Source organism: Lissotriton helveticus, chromosome 5_1 (assembly GCF_964261635.1).
Source record: "Lissotriton helveticus chromosome 5_1, aLisHel1.1, whole genome shotgun sequence".
Classification (NCBI taxonomy): domain Eukaryota; kingdom Metazoa; phylum Chordata; class Amphibia; order Caudata; family Salamandridae; genus Lissotriton; species Lissotriton helveticus.
Genome location: NC_136065.1, coordinates 867,703,982 through 867,726,695, shown reverse-complemented (window position 1 = coordinate 867,726,695; position 22,714 = coordinate 867,703,982). Strand labels below are relative to the sequence as shown.

The window sequence follows — 22,714 nt, the reverse complement described above, 5'->3', positions numbered from 1 at the left end:
TTTCACCTGCCACCCTGCAATGGTAAGTAGGTCCCCCAAGGGAGCAACGTCCCCCTCCGTGGACTCCGGTGCAACCTCCTCAGGTGCCCCATCCATCTCACGGGGTGACTGCCCCGGGGCGGGCTTCCCACGCCCTCGGGCTCCTCCCTTCTTAGCAGCTGGCTGGGCCATTTTTCCAGGCTCCAGCCCTGGCTGACTCCCTTTCCGGGCAGCCATAGACCGTGTGGTAGCACAAATCCACTCCGGTAACCCCAGCATCTCCACATGCGCTTTGAGCTCTACCTCCTTCCAGGCAGTATGCTCTAGGTCATTCCCTTTTTTTGTGCAAAGGTATCTACCCAGGCAGACAATTAAAAAAAAAGGCTGGCTATTTCAAAAAACACATAATCATAAACACATAATTGATAAAATTAAAGCAATGGACTGGAATGATATCAAAAGGTTAATTTTTAATATAATTATAAAAGATGTATGGATACATGTGATTCAATAAAAGAGGTTACATGATATGAGTAAATATTACTTCATCGGGCTTTTCATTGATGGATATAAAACAGACATATCGATACACATAAAATAAGGGGTGGGGGGCTTTTTCTTAAAAAAAAAAAAAATTCTCAAGTTTTATAAAAAATAAGGCTGTGTGTCAACGCGTTTCGACAAAGTCATTTGTCTTCATCAGGACAGATCGGTATTCAGCCACTTTTTCTAAATGAAATAAGATAAAACAAAATCACATATAAATCACAGTGCATTGCTATTTCTTGTATTTACATAGATAGAACATGATTCAGTTGAAAGAAATTTTTCTTTTTCTTTTTCTTTACATAGCCAGACTTATATCGTAGTACAAAATTGATTAAAGACATAAAGTTGCAAAACACTTACATATTTCATAAACATCACAGTATTATTAATAACGGAATTATTCCCAAGAATATATGTTCGAGAGAAATTGGCGTAACATTTTAGGAATCCTGTATTTCTAAAAAATACCTATAGTTCTAAATTAATAAAGTAAACTATTACCAAAGGCTTTATCCAATCTATCTCACCTGCATGTAATTTTTTATATATAGGTAGACAGCCTATCTCAAACGAATAAGAAAAAGGCGAATTTTGACTAGAAGTCAATTTTATTAAGGAGACAGATATATTGTGCATATGCTTGACTATTTTGGCAGGATGTCTAAATTAAAAACCAGAGGTTAATCAAATGTGGTTAAAGAAGATCTAATCCTTTTAGAATTTATATTGCGTTAGCTGAAAAAAAGATCGATATGTTATATGAGTACACGGACTCAAAAGAGCCTACATTGGTTTATTTATATTTAATTGCTAAATATTCTTACCTAAAAAAAGAGAAGTTATGAACCGTTAGGTTCGTGGTAGATGAAGCGAGTAAGGCACCTCTCCTCTAATATCCGGAGTCGGTATGTGATAACTGTTTAGAAAGAAAATTACGATGTATAAAGTCCTATACCAGTTTACTAGATGTTCCCAAATTTTCTCCTTATCTCAGTAAGGCGTTCTTTTAGGTGATATTCTTACCTGTTTAAACAATAATCACTGCTTCCATCTTACTACTGCCTATAAATATTTTTCATCGTCTTTAAAAGCGAGGGAAAGCGTTCTCCGTTGTTTTCATTAAAAGCGAGTGTTACAGTTGATAAAGCCGGTTATTTGTTTAGCTGGAAGAAAATATTATTTTGTATCAATAGCTGCAGAAAGAATTACTTAAAAGGTCTAAAATACCTTCTTTTTGCTAGTGTTTACCTTTCGTGAAAAGCTCAGGGAAACGCCGGGAAGGGCGGAAACCGTGGTATGTCTTTTCTCCGCTTATGTTTCAAAAGGCGGCTGTGGTTCAAAGGCGGCTGCAGTTCGTAAAGTAAAATATTGTTTTGTGTCAATAGCTGATCTAAGAATTAACTGCAAGGTCTAAAATACCTTCTTTTTGCTAATGTTTACCTTTCGTAAAGAGCTCAGGGAAACGCGGGAAAAGGCGGCAACCGTGGTATGTCTTTGCTCCGCTTACGTTTCAAAAGGCGGCTGTAGTTCAAAGGCGGCTGCAGATCGTATTGGATGCCTGTTGAACGTGACAACACCCGCTGTTTAGAAAAAAGGAGGAGGGGGCCAAAACCACTCGGTTAAAATTAAAATAGATGTATAACGAGTGCAGTCTTAAAAAGGTCATTCCCTAACAGACAGTCCACTGGCATGGCAGGGCTCACAGCAACTCTTAAAAGGCCTGAAACCCCTCCCCACTCTAATGGAACCTGTGCTATGGGATAGTGACCCCCCTGTTGTCAGCCATCACAACTGGATGGACTGCATCAGGAATTATTTGCTCTGGGGACACCAGCTGACTCCTTACCATAGTCATGCTGGCACCTGTGTCTCTCAGGGCCTCCACCCCCCGACCATTGAGGGTGACCCACTGCCTATACTTGGTAGTATTTGAGGGCACATGGACCTTGGGAACCATCTCACTGTCTCCCAGAGACACTAGGACAAGCCCTGCCCCCTCACTCCCATCATCTAGGGACAGCTCCTCCCCAAGCGCTACACTAGCCACCCCAGGGTTTTTACCTCCAGTGGGCTGTGGTGCTCTCTTGCGACACTTGGGATCCCCCTTGTAGTGTCCAAGTTCACCACACTCATAGCACCGGACAATTCTGGGCTGCTGACCTTTGTCAGGATAAGTGGGCTTCTGGTGGCCAGATTGGGGCTGGGACCCAGACCCTTTCCCTTGTGAACTATTTTGGGGGCCTTTGGAGAACTCTTTCTTTTTTTCTCCCCCCTCTTTCCTCTGGTGGGAACCCTGACCACCCCTTTGGGAGTCCCCCCCAGAACCCTTGTTGGACACCCTGGTACTGACCCAGGTGTCCGCCTCCTCCGCAAGCTTCCTAGGATTGGTCAACTTGCGGTCAACCAGGTGTTGGCGCAGCTCTGGAAAACATTTCTCTAGAAGGTGCTCTCTTAAAAACAAGTCATACAACCCTTCATAGTCATGCACATTGCTGCCCCGCACCCAACCATCTAAAGCTTTACTAGCGTAGTCCAGGAAGTCTACCCAGTTCTGTGTGGGAAGTTTGTGGCTATTCCTAAACCTCTGCCTATACCTCTCAGGGGTAAGACCGAACCTCTTAAGCAATGCGGCTTTCATGACAGAATAGTTAGTCTGGTCTTCCTTCTCTAGGTAAAGGAGGGTGTCCCTAACATCTGGAGGTAGGTACTTATACAAACCACCCCCCAATAACTCTCTGGGACCCCATGGGCTCTTAAAGACACCTCATAGGCGGCTAACCACTTATCAATATTATCCCCCACCTTAAAACTGGCCATCACATCTTTAGGCATAAAGACCCTGGACTCACGTGAAGCTTCCATAGGTATGCTTCCACCATTCTTGTTGCTGTTGGCCCCTACTTCTAGGGCCCGGATTTCCAGTTCCTTCAGGCTGAGCTCATGGGCAAGTTCTTTTTCCCGCATAGCCAGTCGCTTGTTCTCGCAATCCTGCTCCATGGCCCACCTTTCTCTTTACCGCTCTTTCTCCTCTTTCTTTCTCCAGCTTGGCAAGCTCCAACCTGAGCTGTCTCTCCTCCCTCCTGTCCTCCAGGTCCTCTAAGGACAGGCTCTTCACTGACACACTACTGCCTGCCCTGGAAGGTACCCTTGTACCTGGTAACAAATTACCATTTCCCGCCAAGTGCAGTAGGTCAAGATTTCCTGTGGTGTCGTTCTCCGGTCCTTGCCCGTCCCCATCTCCTTCTGGGTGGGCTGTTACCCATGCTCTCAAGGCTTCCTGAAGCTCTGCCTTCTTGGCGCTTCGCTTGAAGGGCACCCCTTTCTCCTCGCAGAATTCCTGGAGTTGTGCCACTGTGTAAACTTCCAGATTGGCCAGCTCGAATTCCATCTTGCTAGGTAGGGCCTCAGACGTTTGTAGAGAAAACCAAATGGGACTTAGGCAAAAGGACTTTTAAAAATAGCAGCCAGTCAGGGAGAATTTTAAAAAAAATTCAAAAATGCCAATTGGAGAGGGTAGACAAAAATTCAGTAGAGTCAGGTGTAGGGTTGCGGTGTACACTGCGTCGCTGCGTGGTGTTACACAAGCACAAGTCCTATCCCACCGCTCGATCACCAATGTTAGAACCGGGGTCTCTAGTTGGCAGGGGTATGCACCCTAGTCCAAGTAGGGACCGCCGCTTCCGACCTGGTAGCTTGGCGCAGAGCAGCAAAGGCGTAACTTCAGAGGCAATGTGTAAAGTATTTGTGCAACACACAACGGCGATGACACAGTAAAAACACTCACAAAAGGAACACCACACCAGTTTTGTATAAGAATAAGAATTTCTTTATCTAAAAACTATGCGAGAACCAAAAGCAGGTAAATCCAGCTCCAGGCAAGATCAATAATAAAAAGGATTCCAGTTTCCAAGCAAGATCAATAATCAATAAAAATGAATCCAGTTCCCAGGCCTGATCAATAATAAAAAGGATTCCAGTTTCCAAGCAAGATCAATAATCAATAAGAATGAATCCAGTTCCCAGGCCTGATCAAATCACTTAAAAGCTCATGTGTCCCAAGGGCTCCTGCTGGTAATGTCTTTGAATGGCAAAAGTTCACTTGAGGTAGGTTCTTATGGTCAAAATTTACTGTGGGAAGGTTCTGAGGCCAAAGTTTCCTTGTAGCGTCATAAGTGTGCCTCTCATAGAAATGATGCTCCCAGCGTAGGAAGTGCGGCTGCCCAGGCGCTGCTGGTAATGCTAAATAATGCCCCAGTGTCGATTACCAAGTAATTATGCCCCCGTAGGCCAGTCAGTGAAGGACGGTTCCCAGCCAAGCACAAAGCTCACACTCCAGGTACCCGGCCAACCTGCACCCCGCCCCTTCGCAGCAGCCTGGTTGCACTGAGGCGTTACCTGGGGTGGTGGTTGCGGACTAAGGTGCGAGGCTCCTCTCCCCCTGGGGCCTTGGGCTCAGCAGGTGCTGCACGGGTGGGGGTCACAGCCACACAGCGCTCCTTTAGCACAGCGCTTAACAGTGCCTCCAAGTCCTGGGCAACGACAGAGCCTCCTGCCACACAGCGCTTCGCTTCTCAGCGCTACACAGCGCGCTCCAGTCCCAGTGGCGGTGACCTTCAGGGCCAGTTTCAGTGGGCTTGCGCCAGAAGCAGAGGCAATCACAGAGCCCTGGGAGGATCACGGGGCAAGCAGTGCTGAGGGCAGGCACAGCGTTGCAGGGCAAATCTTGAGAGTGTTGTTGCTGTTCCAAAGGGCAGTCTTTAAAACGCTGTGGTCCAAGGACAGGTAGTTTCCTTTAGCTTCAAAAGGGTGCAGTCCCACAAAGGCAATCTTTAAAAGGTTGAAGACTCTTTAAAATGCTGTTCAAAGAAAAGTAGTTCCTTTGGGATGTTGTGGAGACACTCTGGTGGTGATGTTGCAGTCTCCCATGCAGGGCAGGATCAGCAGACAGTAGGGCAGCTCAGCAGGTTGTGGGGCAGCAGTTCCTTGGAGCAGTCAGCCTCCTTCCCAGTGGCAATCCTCTTGCGCAGCAGTCCTCACTCCAGCAGGGTTTCTTCCAGGTCCAGCAGTGTAAGAAGAATGTGAGGCCAGGACCCTCCCTTATATATCTTTTTAGTCTAGGGGTTAGAAAGTGGTGGAAGTCTCTGGTAGGGTCTGGGGGCAGGGGCTTCTGGAAGAGTCCAGAGTGTTCTGGTATGTTCCCTGCCTTCCCTGACCTAGCTGTCACAGTGACGAGAGACAGGCCGTTAAGGCTACAGTGGGCAGCCTGTCACAGCTCATCCCAGGGAAGAAGGTGTGAATCACCACTCCCACCTCCCAACCCAGGCAGGCTATCAGTATGCAGAGGGGAGGGGGGAGTCTGCAGAGCCTAATCTAAGTGTAGGCAGGAAAAGGTCCCCTTTATAAAAGTGGGATCCCTAGCGTAGTAGTGCCCAAACCCTATATATCATTGGAAAGGGTTCCCCGCCCTGAGTCCAACAAGACCAAACATGACAGACTTATTAGGTCCCTGTCAGAAGTTATCCCATAAGGGGAGGTTCCCAATGTTAGCCTATGGAGGATTAAGCCTTACTGCTGTAGCAGTGGCTTGTGGCAGACATGCCAGTCTCACAAAGTTTTAGGGGAGAGCACCTGCACCTCAGCACTGTTTAGCAGTGTTGAGGCACCCAGAGTCCTAAGTCCAACAAAAGGTGAGGTAAAAAGGGGAGGCAAAGGGCAAAAAGGTAGGGGAAGACCACCCCAAGGCTGACAGGTCCAACACTTTGAAATCAACATTGGTTCTGCCACCTTACATATCATTTGGGATACTATAAATCATTCATCAAGGGGAGGGTTATGCAGCAAATAAATACAAAAGTGAAAATGCTTTGTATCAATGATGGAAAATTGCAGCACATTTATGACTATGTGTAGGTGAAGTGCGCTCTCAAATGCTTTGTTGATGGTGAAGCTGCATCATCAGCCTGGACCTCTGATTAATTGAGACAACAGTTTGTAAAATTACTTACTGTGGTTCAACACTGAGAATAAAAAAATGTTAGGGCTAATAACACCAAGCATCTCAGCATTTCATCATTTTGCACAAATCATGCGCAGAAAAAAAAGCCTACTTAAAGTGCATGAGATCAAATTCTTTGTCGTAGGCTATTTTGATATTGCTGGTCCTAATGAGTCCATAAAAACTATGTTTTTTAATTTTTAAGAATATAGTGGCCGTTTCCACAATTTACATCTAATGAACATGTTTTATGGAATTTGTCATCTGCAGAATAAGGGTTGATCCAAAAAAATACTCTGCTTTCGTGGCTTCACAGTGGTCAAATCAAAGGGACCTTTTAACCAAAGTGTACTACATGAAGTCACGGTCCATTTGCATTTGTATATCAACCACATCATGATACCACAATATTGTGTCAAACTTATCATTTACACATATTTCGAATGTACATACTTTTTATGTAAACTACGAAAATATCATGTCAAAAATATTGTGGAAGAGTTAATCTGAAAAATTATGTTGATATGTATATATATATATTATATATACTTTATTTAACTATTAAAGTACAACATTACATATTTTAACATAAATAGTTTCAATTTTATTTATGTTCTTGTATAGCGCCTGAATAGACCCCCGAAGGGGTATCTCCGCGCTTTTGCCTGTTGAGAGAACATTGATAATACAGATTCGTGCTCGAGAGTGACTGAGTGGGAAGATGTGTATTTAACTACTAGTAAAAAGATAGGTTTTGAGGGTTTTTCGAAAGGAAAGGTGGTTGGTGATTTGTTTTAGTGTCTGAGGGAGAGAGTTCCAGAGAACCGGTCCAGTGTGTGCTAGGGCACGGCCTCCCTGTCTAGATTTTTTAATTCTGGGTACCTGTAATAGCTGGAGGTTGCTAGAGCGTAATGAGAGCCCAGGGACATAGGGTTGGAAGGCTTTTGTTAGGTATTTTGGCCCCGTACCTGTCAGACATTTGTGGATGGAGCACAGGATTTTAAATTTAGTGCGTTGCCGTACTGGAAGCCAGTGTAGTTCAGCTAGTAGAGGGCGGGAGGGAGTTCTGGGTGGAGCATTGAGGACTAGCCTTGCCGCCGTGGTTTTGGACTACTTGCAGTTTGTTAAATTGGCCTTCGTTAGTTGATAAAAGAAGGCCATTGCAGTAGTCCAATCTGCTGATGACTAATGCCTGGACTAAGGTCTTTCTATGTCTGTCTGGTAGGTATGGAAACACCCTTCTCAACAGTCCAATGGCCCTGAAACATGTACCGGCAACTTGGTTGACGTGATCTTTAAATGTAAGGGCTTGGTCGAATTGCACTCCCAAGTTTTTCACGGTCTGTTTCGGGATGGGAACGGGTCCCAGTTCTAGGGGCCACCACTCATCAGACCACAGTTTCACCGCCTCCCCGAACAGTAGTACTTCTGTTTTGCCAACATTACATTGAAGGCAGTTCTTGGCCATCCACTCTGATACTGCCCTCATTCCATCTGCAAAAGATTTTTTTAGAGCAGGTGTAAAGGTTTTGAAAGGGAACAGAAGTTGGGTGTCGTCGGCGTATGACACCAGGGTGAACCCAAAGGACCTCACTAAGTCGGCCAGGGGGGCCACATACACAATAAATAATGTGGGGCTTAGGCATGAGCCCTGTGGCACTCCCCTGGTGAGCTCCCTAGAGATGGATTTATGGGAGCCCAGTCTGACTTCTTGAGAGCGGCCTGAGAGGAAGCTCTCCATCCAGGACAAAGCTACACCCCCCAATCCCACATCCCTCAGACGACCGAGAAGCACTTCGTGAGACACCGTATCAAAGGCAGCGGATAAATCCAACAGCACCAAAATCATAGACCCCCCACCATCCAGTGTCATCCTGATGTTATTGGTCAATGCTAGGAGGGCTGATTCGGTGCTGTGGTTTGGCCTGCACCCAGATTGTGAGTGGTCCAGGCCATCCGTTGCCTCGATATGATTTGATAGGTGGGTGTTCACGTGCTTCTCAATCAGTAAATAAATACAGATATTTGCATTTATAAATATATACAACTGGAAAAACCAAAGTTTAAAGTATTATTATAGATATATCTGATAAAAAGTTCTGTTTTTGCTTCAAATAAATCTTAGCAATTCACTGAAAAAAACAAAGGTTAAAGTAACATCATAGTTAGGTGAATATGTCAGTGACAATATTAAAATGTTGCACAAAAAAAACACAGAAATTCACCAGTTATATTTCGCAGAGCTATCTGTAAATTGCACCCCTGCCATGCACTGCTTATGACTTCAAATATTTCTTATGATAATAATGTGACTCTAATGTTTGTTTTTTTCAGTAAATTTCTAAGGATTTTTTTAAAACAAAAACAGATCTTTTATCACACTGAACTATAACATTACTTTAACCTTTGTTTTTTCTTTGAATTTCTAGTTTTTTTTTAAAGTAAAGTAATATTTTATTAATATACAAAAAGCAAGCCCCCCACAGGACCTTGTGATTTTTTAAAGGGAGGGGGGCAAGTGACCCCCCCTCTTTTAATGTTATTAGGCCCTTTAGGCTATCGTAACTCCAGGGCCTTATCTTTTTAAAAAGGAGAGGGCAAGTTGCCACCCTCCCAAAGCCTCATCAGGTCCTGGGGACCCCATCCCCTCATGCCCTATGCATTTTCATGTGAAGTGGGGCCAGGTGGATCCCTCCCACAGCCCTAATTGGCCATGAGGACTGTGTCCGCCAGGGTCACTTTTTTTTTAATGGGAGGAGGGCCGTGGGACACCCCACCCCAAACCATTATAGGCCCCAAGGGGCCCACATCTGGGTAAAAAAACACCAAAAAGTGGAGAAGCAAGCCATGCAGCCACTCTCCTGAGTTCTTTCGGCCCTGGCGACCCCATCCCCCACGGCCTTCTTTTTAAATGTACAAGTTTCTTTAGGTTGGGTTGCATGCTGACTCACAGAGGAGAGGGGAACTCCCAATATTTACCCCTTTTGTTTGTGAGTTAGCATGGGCCACAAAGGCACTTTACTAGTAAAAAAAAAGACTTTTTAACTGGCAATGTACCTTTAATAAATTGTGGTATGCTGTTCTTTGGTAGCAAAGCCTCCCTTTTGTTGGCTCAAAAGCTTTGGGACTGCAAAATAGTTTAAAGCTTTAAGCTCATTGTAACTATAGCCACTGTTACACTTTAATTATTTATGGGTAAATATACAAGCTTCTTATAGTTTGAAATGTGTCCACATATGAAATATCATAATGGTGTGCTTCAGCATATTTTAAAAAAAGCACTGTTGTAAGTTTTCTGTAGAAGCCGAAATAATACTTAGTGTGACAGACCGAATAGTCACAGAAGGATTTCTAAAAGAAATGATGTACATAGTAAAAGATCAGTACTTCAGAAACAGCATCATTTGGATAGATTTATTTAAAAATATTAGTGAGAGAATGTTGGGTCATTGGTTAAAACTAGATAGCAACTGTATATACATGGACTACATCACATATTACACATTTAGCGATTTGCCAAAGGGAGAAGGTGTTCCCCAGAAATGTGAATGGATTTACTGGTTTGGTGTGGGCAGAAGGAACGTGGAGACCACAAATTGTTTTGGTGTCCAAAGCACAGATGGTCTATTTTTTAAGGTGCATTTTAGTGTGGAGAGGGAAGTGGCAGCTTTCAGGTCACCAAATATGTCTCATGGAGGTTCAGAATGGTGCATAGCAAATCCCATGAGCGGATGTAATGGGTGAGTATTTATGAGAGATACTTTGTGGAAGTGCATTGAGATGTAATGCTTTCAGACTAAATTATTATTTATTATTATTATTATTAAATGCTTTTATAGCGCGCTCAATTACTAAAAAAATAGTATCCTGGCGCGATGAAGGCACAGCAGAAATGACAGAAGGCAGATAACTGCAAACACTCAATAGGGAAGAGTTAAACTATAGTATTAAAGAGGTGGGTTTTTAGACCCTTCTTAAACGCACTGAGAGTAGATGCAGTTTTCAGATGGAGGGGTAGGGTATTCCAAGATTTAGCCGCTCTGACTGAGATTGATTGTCCGCCAAGTCTACAGTATTTAAATTTAGGAATGGACATTTGGCACAGGTTGGCCGATCGCAGCGAGCGGCTAGGGACATATAGGCAAAACCTTTTTCTCAGATAGACCGGGCCAGTTAGATGGATAGCTCGGTAGGCAAGCACAAGAATTTTGAACAGGATCCTATGTGCAACTGGAAGCCAATGAAGAGCGTGGAGAAGCGGGCGAGCACTGGAACGCCTGGGGACATTAAACAGGAGTCTGGCAGCGGCATTCTGAATAACCTGAAGGCGGTGGATCAGATATGCCGGCAATCCACAGAACAGCCCATTCGCATAGTCTAACCTAGACAAAATTAAGGCACGAATGACAGTCTCTTTTGCTTCTTTTGGAAGGAGAGAATTAAAAATTCATATAGTGCCATATGTTTGCCGAACATGCAACCTGCCTTGTGTGAGTAGGGAATTATGAACGAGCTGGAGAAAAAAATGCGATTAGTTCTTGGTAGGCCAACATGCAGGCAATTCCAATAGTCTATCTTCTTCATGATTAGATTACTGATCGGATATTTTGATTTTTAGAAGGAAAGATGGGTGCAGCTTTCTCAAAGTTCTATGACAGACACTTAGGAGCCAAGTGTGTTTGTGGAGGTAACCAATTCTAACCACACAATGAGACTGGAAACCACACGGACGTTTTTGCCAACTGGGATGGATTCAGGGTGTTTGCGGAGGGAAATGAAAAGAATAACTATTATTTTTGATGGTGTCTCATCATAATCCTTTTCTGTTTTCTAGGCTACAGATGCCGATTCTGGACTCTGGGGAGAAGTGAAATATTCAATTTATGGAGCAGGAGCTGATCCGTGAGTTGTTTCCCATTGTATTTAATTTTTGTATAAAATGCATTGGAAAAAAAAAATGTACTCATTTTCTTGTTTGTTTAAACTTGAACTTCGTCAATACAAGCATAGGTATGAGCATTCAAAGGATTTGATCTTTGCCTTTGTCTATGAAACTAATCTGCTCTTTTGAAATACTATAATTCATGGCATCTTAATACATATAAATAAATATCGAAAGCAAAATACAGATTTTACACAGAGAGAAAGTTTCAAAATGTATAATGGAAGTTGTAAACTCTTATATGTGTTAGGAACACTTGGTTTACTTTTCTGAACTGTAGGGAAATTTAAGAAATCCCCAGAGGATACAGAGCGCATTCATATGTCCCTAAAGAATGTATTGTGACTCATATTGCACACAATAGAACGGTAGGCCTGACAGAGAGGATAGATAGCTGAAGCAAATGCCTTGCTGATGATAGAGCTGTAATGTCCCATTACAGCCTTCTCCATGGTCAAAGTACACGAGCTCTGTCTCCTTTTCCCAGCAAGCAGTGGGAGCAGAGCATGCCTTATCTCTGGAAGGCTGGATCTCACAACCAACCCAGCTGGAGACCCACAGCCAAAATGTTATATTTATAAAAGTCCGATTAATGATCCTAAAAATGTCATACTTGCCACATCAATCTTTATCCTTCATGCCAGTGCTTTTCTTTTACAGAGGTGGTGGAGGAGTTCACCTGCTGTCGGAGTATCTGTTTGGCCCCTCCAATGTGTACCGCCCAGCGGTAAAAATATCATACTGTTTCTCATTCTGGCGCTGAAAGGGTACCATAAGCTGGTACTCTTGTCAAAGCCACCACCACCATTACATATAGCACAGCAGAGTAATTAGGTAGTTTTATTGTACTCTTTTCAGTTAAAAAGTTATACATTCCACAAATATCTCAGCATAAACTTCTAAGGGAACTTCATTTAATTTTAACAAAGAATTGCATACTTGCATTTTATTATTTTCTTTTATATTGATTTTCATAACTACAGTATTAAAATTTCCTCGGACTTGGTACAAGATCAATCAGAGCAAGCATTAGCAAATTCAGAAGGCCTTACTTGTGAAACATATTGCCTATGGTAATGCTTTTTTTCCGGTTGCCTCCACAGATGCTAGCACATCCACAGTGGTGTCCCGGAATGAATGTTTCTCATGCTTAAAAAATGCCTTTTAAAGATGACCGAGATGAGGAACTGTGGTGGTCATCTTTGAATGAAACATTCTTAACGCATAAGAATGTCCATTCAAATATGTTAGTTGGGCATGCATGCACATGGGCGTTTTCGGTGCCCAACCTGGAAAGATTATAAACATGTTAAATATAGGCTATTTTATTAAATAATATGGCACCCACAAAAATCATACTAGGATATCAGGAGTTCTTAATTTTTAACATTTCTATTTAAAAATTTGCACAAAAAAGCACTAAGCGTCAACCATGGACAACTGGTGACAAGGACAGAGACAAGGGTAACATTTAAGGCTGATCATAATGGAATGTGGGTTGGATTCAAGGACCAGGTTGATTCCCGTCACAAAGTTATCTTCTCACTTAGAAACATTCATGGAGGTAGAAAGTCTTCAGTGAGGCCAGGCAACTGAATGGATCTGAGAGAGCGCTAGGTGAAGATAGGGAACCGAGATGTGAGATCTTGGAGTTGATCAGAGGCTGCTCGGTGTTGGGTCATATGAAGCCATCAATGAAGGAGGTTTGTGTTGCTTAGATGCTGCTTGGTGTTTAGTCTGGTGAAGCTTTCAATCTGGGGCTGCTCCGGGTCGAGTCCAAGGGAAGCTGTCAATCAGGTGCTGCTCAGTGTTGAATTTGTTGAAGACACTGACGAAGCTTGTCTGTGTCATTGCTCGGCCTCGACTCTGGTGAAACTTTTAGTTAGACAGGGAGGAGTACACTTCAACCTCAGCCAAGGATCCAGGACATTGGAAACAGTACTTGGGGGTCCGTGCTTACTCCCAAAGAGGCCAGCAGAGAGGGACCAGGTCAGCTCCAGTGGGAATGGTCGCCTTAGAAGCTGGCAAGAAAAGGCCTCTGGAAGCTTGTTGTAGCCCTTTAGCTCAAACAGGAGGTAAACCAACTGTCACTTGGAGTCACATGTGGAGTCCTGGGTTCAAGGGAAGAATGTCCAGTCTTCCTTCAATTTCTTCAGACAGGAGGGCAGTCCTTCTTCTGATTCTTCTCAGGGTAGGCAGTGCTCTAAGGTAAACGCAAGGGATACCACATTTACAGTGAATGGGGACAACCGCTGGCCACAAACAAGCACACAAGGTAAGAGTTCCTAGAAATGATCCTACCCACTTTTGCACCACTTTCTGAGGGTTTTTACTGTAAACTATAATTCAGTGCACCTCACAACCTAAATCCAAGATGGTGGAACATTTCTTCCCCTTGTTAGTGATTTGATGCCAAGCAAAAGTTCTCTGAGTATTTCTGCATCTGGACTTCCAGATCTTTGCAGTCCTTATCTGCCAGAGATAATAACAACCCCTTCCAGTAGCCATGTTACCAGGCAGTGCCTAGGTGAAAAGTACCTTACAGAAAAGGCCCAAGGGCAAAAAACCTCCCTGATGACAGGGACGTAGAATGAAAAGAGGGACAAAACTTCTGGGGACTAAGGCAGCAGTAATTGATGAGATGGAGACATGAAGCCCATGACACAGTGGAACAAACAGGAAACAAATCCAGGCCGAAAATTACCTAAAACACTGGAAAAGGGCAGAAGCCAGGACGCTATGACTTGATTACTCGAAGTGCTGCAACGCAATGAGTTACCATAAACCTGCCCCTTAAATAGAAGGACAGCAAAAGCCTAGTGTGCCATCTTGAATTTGGCAGCTCCACTAACAACCATTTGAAGGTTGGTCATTTTGGATTGAGGCCTAAGTAAAGTACTCTGGGAAGGATAAGAACTGGGCTGGGAGCTCTGTTCTCAAGTATGGCCCCCGGGAGAACGCAGGACTGGGAGACAGCACCGGCAGTCCAGCCAACATGAGGTGAGTTTCCTGGAAGGGGGGGGGGAGTCTTCTCCCACTGCTGGCAGTGGAGGGGCGGGATGCAATGTGTTGCTGCAAGGCATCCCGCTTGCAGGCAGGCGATTACGTGGTATAACACCCCTAGTCTAAGTTTCGCAAAGCACACCCATAGGGGTAGTTAAGATAATGTCAAACCCTCCTTTGCTATTGTGCAAAAACTTTTTTGGGGCTGTTACCCCTCCAGCTGGGTTTGGAGCCATGCTGACTAGAGGGGCAAAGGAAGGAGGCAGGCCTGGTCTTCTTGCTTGTGACAAGGTAGGCCTTGAGAAATGTAACATTCTTTTTGGCACAGCCATAGCATGAATTATTCACTTGATTAATTCTATTTTCATCTTATTTTTAGCATTTCAAATGTGGAGGTCTCCTAAAGCTAAGTGCTTCATTACACAAGGTGGGTTCCTCTGAAATGTCAGAATTTCTGTTGGATCAGAAATCAGTGAAAACTATATCAAGGATCTCAAAGAGTTAGCAATGGCAAAATAGTCAGAAAGTCCCATTGAATCAACACTTGAAAAACTTTAAAATAGCCAAGCTCCAAGTGCAATGCTTTGACCAGAACATGCACAAGAATTTCAACACATCACTTTCTATCCCATTAACATAACAGAATGTTTGATATGTGTTAGAAATGACCATTATATCTGTGGTATAATGCCCAGATGTTCAGTTCGACTGTTTTGCTGGCTAAAGAACTCTGTGTGCTTTACCCCTGCTAACCAGAGGTAAAGTGCCAGTGTTCCCCTTTTCAGCATGATATAATTGGCATATCTCTAATTGGTAACTTACCTACAAGCCCTTAGGCTTAGGCGTACCATAATTTTAATGAGGCTAGGGATCTTACCCCTGAAGACCCTGACTTTTAAATGGGACAAATTGGATAATTCCACAGACATTGTGATTTATGTAATGGAGGACCCCAGGACCTTGTTAATGTGTTATTAATTTGTCCAAACTTGATTATGGTAAAGGCTCGGTGCCGGCATATAGAATTCATATGTTTTAGACATAATCTCAGATCTGCAAGAAGATTAATTGAGTTTTGTAAATCACCGCCAGATAAATGTACTTGTTATAATTTATATAACTTTTTTAAAAACTTTCAAAAACTTTTTAATATTGAATAATACAACTGTTTTATTATATTTTATTCATGTATTTTTTGATCTCAGTTGAGGTCTAAATCAAATTCAATAAAAATTCTTGAGTTCTACAAGCCCTTAGTATATGGCACAAGCTGTACTTAGGGCCTGAAAGTTAATTGTCAACAGTGGGTTGCAGCCCCCCTTGTCCCACTCATTGCTGTGTCTAGGCAAACATGACTACAGGTCTGCCTGGTGTAAAAAAGCTGTGCAGGTTTAAACTGCAAGTTCGACCTGCCAAGACAACCCCTTTTTAATCCCTTTTAACAGGTTTAAACCCTCTTTTGAAGTAATAAAACACTACTCCCAATTAGGCCTTCTTGCCCATAAGGGTGGGTGCATGTCTTTTAAAAGCAGGACATGTAGTGATATTCATGTCATTACAGTGTAAAGCTGTAAAAGCTATTTTCACTGTAGCATGATTGGCTGCTACATAGTAAAACATTTGGACACAATAGTAAGTTTAATATTGCTAGGTCCCCGCTAATAAGAATATACCAAGTTAATTTTTGAACATATTGAAACTTTGATTATCAGCCCAATTCACAGGTAAAGTTGGTTTTAATATTAAATATTTTGGCAAGCTTACTTTTAGAAAATTACTGTTACCCTGCCTAAAGCCTTTAGAGGCCCATTTGTATGAGCTACAACTATCATCCAGGAGATGAATAGCTGCCTTGATGAGGTGAAAACTTGCTCCCAGAGCTTTCACAAAGGCCTTGGAAGTAAGGGAGTGCTTTGTTTCTCTGGCAGGCTGACCATCTGGGTTATGCACAGAAATGTATTTAACTTCAAAGAGGCCTGGCCTATCCCAGGCAGATGTAACCTACACAAGGGCCTGCCCCCTCTTTTGTCCCTCTAGTCAGCTAGATACCAATCCCAGTAGGAGAGGAGCTGTCCCCAGAACCTGTTTTAAGTCATCACAGAGGAGGGTTCAATTCTCTGGCCACACCTCGATGGTGGGCACAGGAGCTCTAACCAGGGAAAGTATGATTCTGCCGTGTTGGTTTTAATTAAAGAGGGGCACAGTGGGATATTTTACAGTATTACATAAAGGAAGGGTGGCTAAAGTGGATAGTGTTACCTATGCACACTTTTACCCTATGGTTATGTAAGTTGCCTTCACCCAGAGGCTGGTACCAGGAATAAAGGTGGCACGCACAGTACCATCCTGAAAACAGTTTCTGGATCCGTGGATGATCGGAAGAGGACTAGCCCTTTTGTTTGTGACCTGAAAAGAGCCCTGAAGACTAGACCTGCCCTCCCTCCCCAGAACAAAGAAGTTGAATCCAAGGGTCATAAGGCTAACCTCCTCTTCAAGATACAGGGAAACAACAAGCTATAAGATGCCTTTTCTGCAACTGTCGATGTGCCCACTGCCAACTGGACCTTCCCTGGTCCTTGCTGCTGGCCTCTGCCTGAGTGACTTTAACCCCCAAGTACTTCCTGCAAGGTCTTAGATCATTGACTGGTGTCAACGTGCATTCCTTGTAACTTTTCCTTAAACCTGGGACTTAGAAACTTTTCAGGTTTAAATATCTCCGAAGAACCTGGACCAACCTGCAAAGACGATCTGACAAAGGTGTGTTGCTGATGGACCAAAGATTCAGATTCCTCCTGCTCTGAGCTTTTCCACAGTAGCAAATCATATATATCCAAAGAGAGAAATCTTCACGGGGTGAAGGTGCAAAAAACTTTCCGGCCGGCAAGGAACCTTCACCAGATGTGAAATTCTAATTTCTCACGCTCTGAGCTTTCCCGCCAAAAGTCAACAGCTTTACCAAGACCTCGTCCAATGACTCTCCAAAGACGTAGAGCACTTTTCGGCCACAGGCTGCCGCCTTGCCTGCTGAGGATTTTTTACTTCCATTTCAGTACGATAAGGTAAAACGTCTGACCGGGCCGAACTTGGTTTCTATATCGGCCCCACACTTCATTGTGGTCATCCTTAACTTTTGCCTAGGTACCATTCAAGCACAACCAGAGGACCATGGTTGACACCTAATGCTTTTTGCCACTATTTTGAACCTTAAACTTTAAAAATGAATAATTCCAGTTTTCCTTATTGGATTTTTGTCATTTTCATGTCAATTTATTTATTAAAATGTACTCTATTTTTCTAAATTGGTTTGGAATTTTTCTTGTGTTTTGAATTTATTACTGTTTTGGTACTACATACATACTTTACGCTTTCCCAGAACCTGAACACCAGAACCTGGGCTTCTATAGAAATTCACAAGGGCATATTATCAAGACCATTATCGCCGCTTTAGTGGCAGTTTCCTGCCGATAAAAGCGGCGATAATGTATCGCCTTTGCTTGATAATATAGCCCCAGTTACTTTAAACTGATATTGGTAATAGTAAAAATGCCATACTATCTGAATGATCAAACAGAAGGGGTTTGTGAGCACACAGCTTCATCTCCCAGCACAGTTTGCCTCTTAGCATCGTGGTCAATGCAGTTCACAGTAAATACTTACATGAATATTAGCTGTAGTGTTTTACAAAAGTAGGTGGGTACATGTTTCTGGATATTATCCTTCATCAGTGGAGATAAAAAAACAATTTTATCAGGGGTTGCTGAGAAAGCTACCACAATCCTCTCAGGTCTCAGTACCTGTCACTAGCACACAGGTGCATCTCCAAATGTTTGTCAGCTCAATAGCTCAAGGGAGCCCTTTCAAACAGAAGGGGGTAGGGAGCACACTGCCTCATTTCCCAGCACTCTTCTCCTGTTAGCATTGTGGTAAATGAAGTAGACAGTAAATGCTTACTTGAATATTAGCTGTAGTGTTTCACCAAAGTTGGTGCAAGTTAGTGCTGTAAATCTCTAGACATGTGTTTCTGGATGTTATCCTCATCAGTAGAGATAAAAAACGGAGTTCATTTGGGGTTGCTCAGAGAGCTGCCACAATCCTCTCAAGTCTCAGTACCTTTTACTGGTGCACAGGTGCATCTCCAAAGGCTTGTCAGTTCAATGACTCAATAGAGCCTTTTCCCACAGAAGGGGGATGGGAGCACACAGCCTCTCCGCCCAACACAGTTTGCCTCTTAGCTTTGTGGTTATGGCAGTTAAGTTTAAATGCTTACTTGAATATGAGCTGTAGTGTTTCACCAAAGTTGGTGCAGGTTAATGCTATAAATCTCTAGACACATGTGTTTCTGGATATTATCCTTCATCAGTAGAAATAAAATAAAAAACGGAGTACATCAGGGGTTGTTGAGAAAGCTCCCACAATCCTGTCAGGTCTCAGTACCTGTTTATCAAAGAAGATGGACAAGGCTGTTCCTAGAAAGGGTTTCTGTGCTGGTCACAAGGAAGAGGGAGCGTGGTGGTTGATGTGTGCAAGCCTACCACTGGGTATCCATTGTGTTGGATATAGTTGCCTCACACACCTTTGCAGGTGTCATGCTTCATCATAGGCAGTGCTCCTCGTCGGGTAGACGGTGCAATCCCCGACGGGCACACCTCAAAGAGGGGCTCTTCGGCGGAGATCTTTTAGTCCAACTGCCTATGGGTGAAGTGCGGGTGTGGGGCCAGGGGGTTGTAGACAGGACGGTGAATTAAAATGGAGCAAAGGGTACCAGAGACAACTTTATTCGGGCGGTCCTTTGCTTCAATTATAAGTGAAGCTAGTCTGGGCTTGCTGGAATTTAATGTTTCCTGGCTCTAGACTAGACTAGGAAGTGTTAAAAAATCGGTCAACATGTTTCTCGCTATGGTACATTGACACGCGAATCATCAGGACCTAAATGGTAGAGTCTACAAACAATTTTGCCTATATCAGAATCATATGCTCATTACCAGTTGTGGGAATATTGTACCTCTGTTGCACTGTTCCTTGCCTAATGGTCAAGATTTATATGCAACATTAATGCCCGGTGGGTCGTACATCAGTGATTAGGCCTCTGTGTATAAGGCTCAGATCTCCTGTGTCATAGGCATTCGTCCTACCCCTCTCCGCCGGGATCGGGTCTCAGTACCTCTCACTGGCTCAGAGATGCATCTCTAAAAGCTCATCAGCTCAAAGGCTCAATGGAGCCTTTTCAAACAGAAGGCTCCTTTGAGCCACTGAGCTGACAAGTTTTTGGAGATTAATTTTGTTTTATATCTCCACTGATGAGGGATAGTATCTAGAAACACATGTGCCTAAAGAGGTTTACCAACCCTCCCTCTTGAACTGAAACAATTTCACTTTGTAGATAAATTCAGCACAACTGTACAGGTCTTAAAACTCTTCTACCTGGGTGTAGGCAACACTCTGTTCAGTGGTCACCTTAATACCACTTTAGCATGCCTGAAGAATATGCTAATTTGAGCAGTATGCCTCATCAAGGGCTCAAATAAATTAGACATCATCACCCCAATGTTAAAGCACCTGCATTGACTCTCCCTTGCAACCCAGAACATCTTTAAGACCAAATGCATAACTTATAACCCTCAACATCAAGACCCTGGCTAACCTGGTAAGACACACTAGCTGCATCTATACTTTCAGGCCTTGACCTTTCCTCAATGATTCTATCTTTCTGGGGCCATATTTCCTGTTCAGGGCTCCTTTTCCTCGAGCAAGGTCCATGCTCCACAAATAGCAGCACATACATTTACATATGTACATGCATGCATACACGTAAACAGCAAAATCCCTGACCTGAACCTAAATCTCATTATCTGTATTCAGTTGTCAATGTGTATTAGAAATTTCTATCAACAGGACAGAAGGCCCTTGCCCACCATAAAGGTGGTATGCTTCATCATCGGACCTCTTGTGGCACCAGTCGAAAAGTTTCAGGTGCCATCTACAACCTATAATAGGGAGCTCTATTGGTCTTGGTTTGGGCTGCCAGGATGTAACTGGGTGAACTCCAATTTGTGAAGACACTGATGGTGTAGGGGTCGTGAGGCAGAGGGAGTAGGTGGTGTTGTTAAAACTACCTTAGCGGTGGATAAAAGTGCCCTTTATTATAGACCCCATTAGATAGGGTGACAAAAATAAATGGGGTTTAATCCAACCCATTAGCTAGGTTGACATGTTTCTGTCCTACAATACCCTCTAATGAGGTATTGAGGCTACCTCCAGGACCAGCTGTCCCTCTCTGCTTAATAAAAATCAAAAAGCTGTACAACCGGTAACTAGTGAATCCGAACGCTGCTTTACTCAATGTGGAGTCATAATAGCTTCTGTAAAACACATCAAGCTCAGGTTACAAGTAGGGTATCATGGTGCAGGAGTAAAGTGCAAAGCACTGTGTGAAAGTGTTCTCATGCAGGCCCAGCAAACCACAAAGCTCTTTTATTCTTTTTGTCCCTTATCCCTTAGGATAGCATTATTCTTATGTCTCAGCTGGCTAGTTAGGCTAAAGATCTGGTCTCATTTATAAAGCTAAATAGTTAATTGTCAACACCAGTGGTCGATGTATAAGCAAGTACATGTCATTAATTATTAATTTAGAACAACTTTATTGCTACATAATATTGTTATTTATAGGGACTGTATCCCTTGACCTTCCTGACCCTTAACCCCTTTTGTGATTATACATGCATACATAAAGATGTAATGAGAAAAACAGGGGGAAACAGGAATCTGCTATCAGGCAATGTGTGTGTTAATCAGTGCTTTAAATAGGCCGGTACTCGCCGGTACTGAGTACCAGCACTTCTAAGAAGACGTGTCCTGAAGGACAGAACTACCCACATAGGAAGTTTTGCGTTGTTTGAGTGTAAGACTGCAGCGCCTGAATACACTGTGAGAGCGCGCAACACCTGTGGCCAAGCTCAGCTCATGTGTCCAGTGCCCAATTAGTACTTTTTTGCAGTTACATATAGCGCACACATGGCAGGAGTGGTTTATAGCACTTTAAATGAGTAGTGCAAGTTCTACACGAAAGCATCCTTTATTTTGTTTTATGGCACAGAGAGCTGAAATGCCAGCTTCTGCTCAACATCCTGTTATTCTGGGTGATCTCCCCATACCATAAAAACAAAAAATATGTTTTCATGTAAAACATCTGCTTCTCAAGTAAAAAGCCTGCCTTAATGCCCCCTGGCCGAGTTCGCACAACATAAAACTGCAAAAAAAAAAAACACCAATTACGACTTGCACATATGAAGAAACTTGGCCGAAGGACACTAGAGCGATTTTGCATTGAATAAGAAAATGCTACCATTGTTAAATACCTGCCTCGAAGCCACTCCCCCAGACACGCCCCTACGAGACCCTCAAGAAGACCCATCCCAATAAATTTGGCGAGTACCGGCACTTTTCTTTTTCCATTTAAAGCACTGGTGTTAATCAGTGGAGAAACACCTTTGTCCACGTCCATCAAAACTCTGCACATTGGGAGGGATTCACGAATTCATGTAAGAGTATACAAAAGACTATTCTGGAGTACTACATATCATGGTGAATGCTTTTGTGCAACAGCGCCCTTATTTCAGTATAGAAAGAAATCAGTACATGCCTCTAAGCGCTGCCTTAAACTGGAAATATCCGTAGATACTGATTTTGTGCAACCGGGAGTGGGCTGTCCAAGGTACGTTTCCACACATTTTTATCATGTGCACAAAACGTTTTGGGGCAGATTTATGAAGGCCTTGCGCCGCCGGTGCGTCATTTTTAACATGGGAAAAAGTGACGCACCGGCGGCGCAAGGCCTTCATAAATAATTGGTCCTATTTCTGTAAGGATTTTTTTTCCGCCCTGGTGCTATTTTCCCAGACTATGTTGCGAAGACGTACCATTTTTTTGCTTTGCGCACCTTCTTCCTGTCAATATTTTTTTTGTCACAGCCTGGAAACTTCTTCCGGAGAACGAAGAGCTGTGCCGATAGCGTGAGTGATTAATTAATTGAAGCAGGTGCACCAGATGTTCTTATTAGACACACGCTGGCAATCTTGTGATGCGTTGTCTTGAAAAGCACGACTTATGCTGCTACCACAGGGGTACAACATATGCGGCTGCTTTGACAGGCGCCAGATGTTGTGGCAGATGGATCTCTCTAAAGCTTAAGGTGAGGCGGCCGCGTGCTCAAAGGCGCGCGCTTCAAAGAGGACATGCACATGCAAATA

At 43.4% G+C, this 22,714-nt stretch overlaps 1 protein-coding gene across 1 annotated transcript in view; it reads left to right on the top strand.

Moving 5' to 3' along the window:
* The window catches only part of CDHR1 (cadherin related family member 1), a 563,177-nt gene that overhangs the window by 432,100 nt on the left and 108,363 nt on the right, over window positions 1-22,714 (top strand). The window contains exon 14 of the mRNA XM_078641125.1: window positions 11,358-11,425. Coding sequence (XP_078497251.1) covers window positions 11,358-11,425 — 68 coding nt within the window. The remainder of the gene's footprint in view (window positions 1-11,357; window positions 11,426-22,714) is intronic.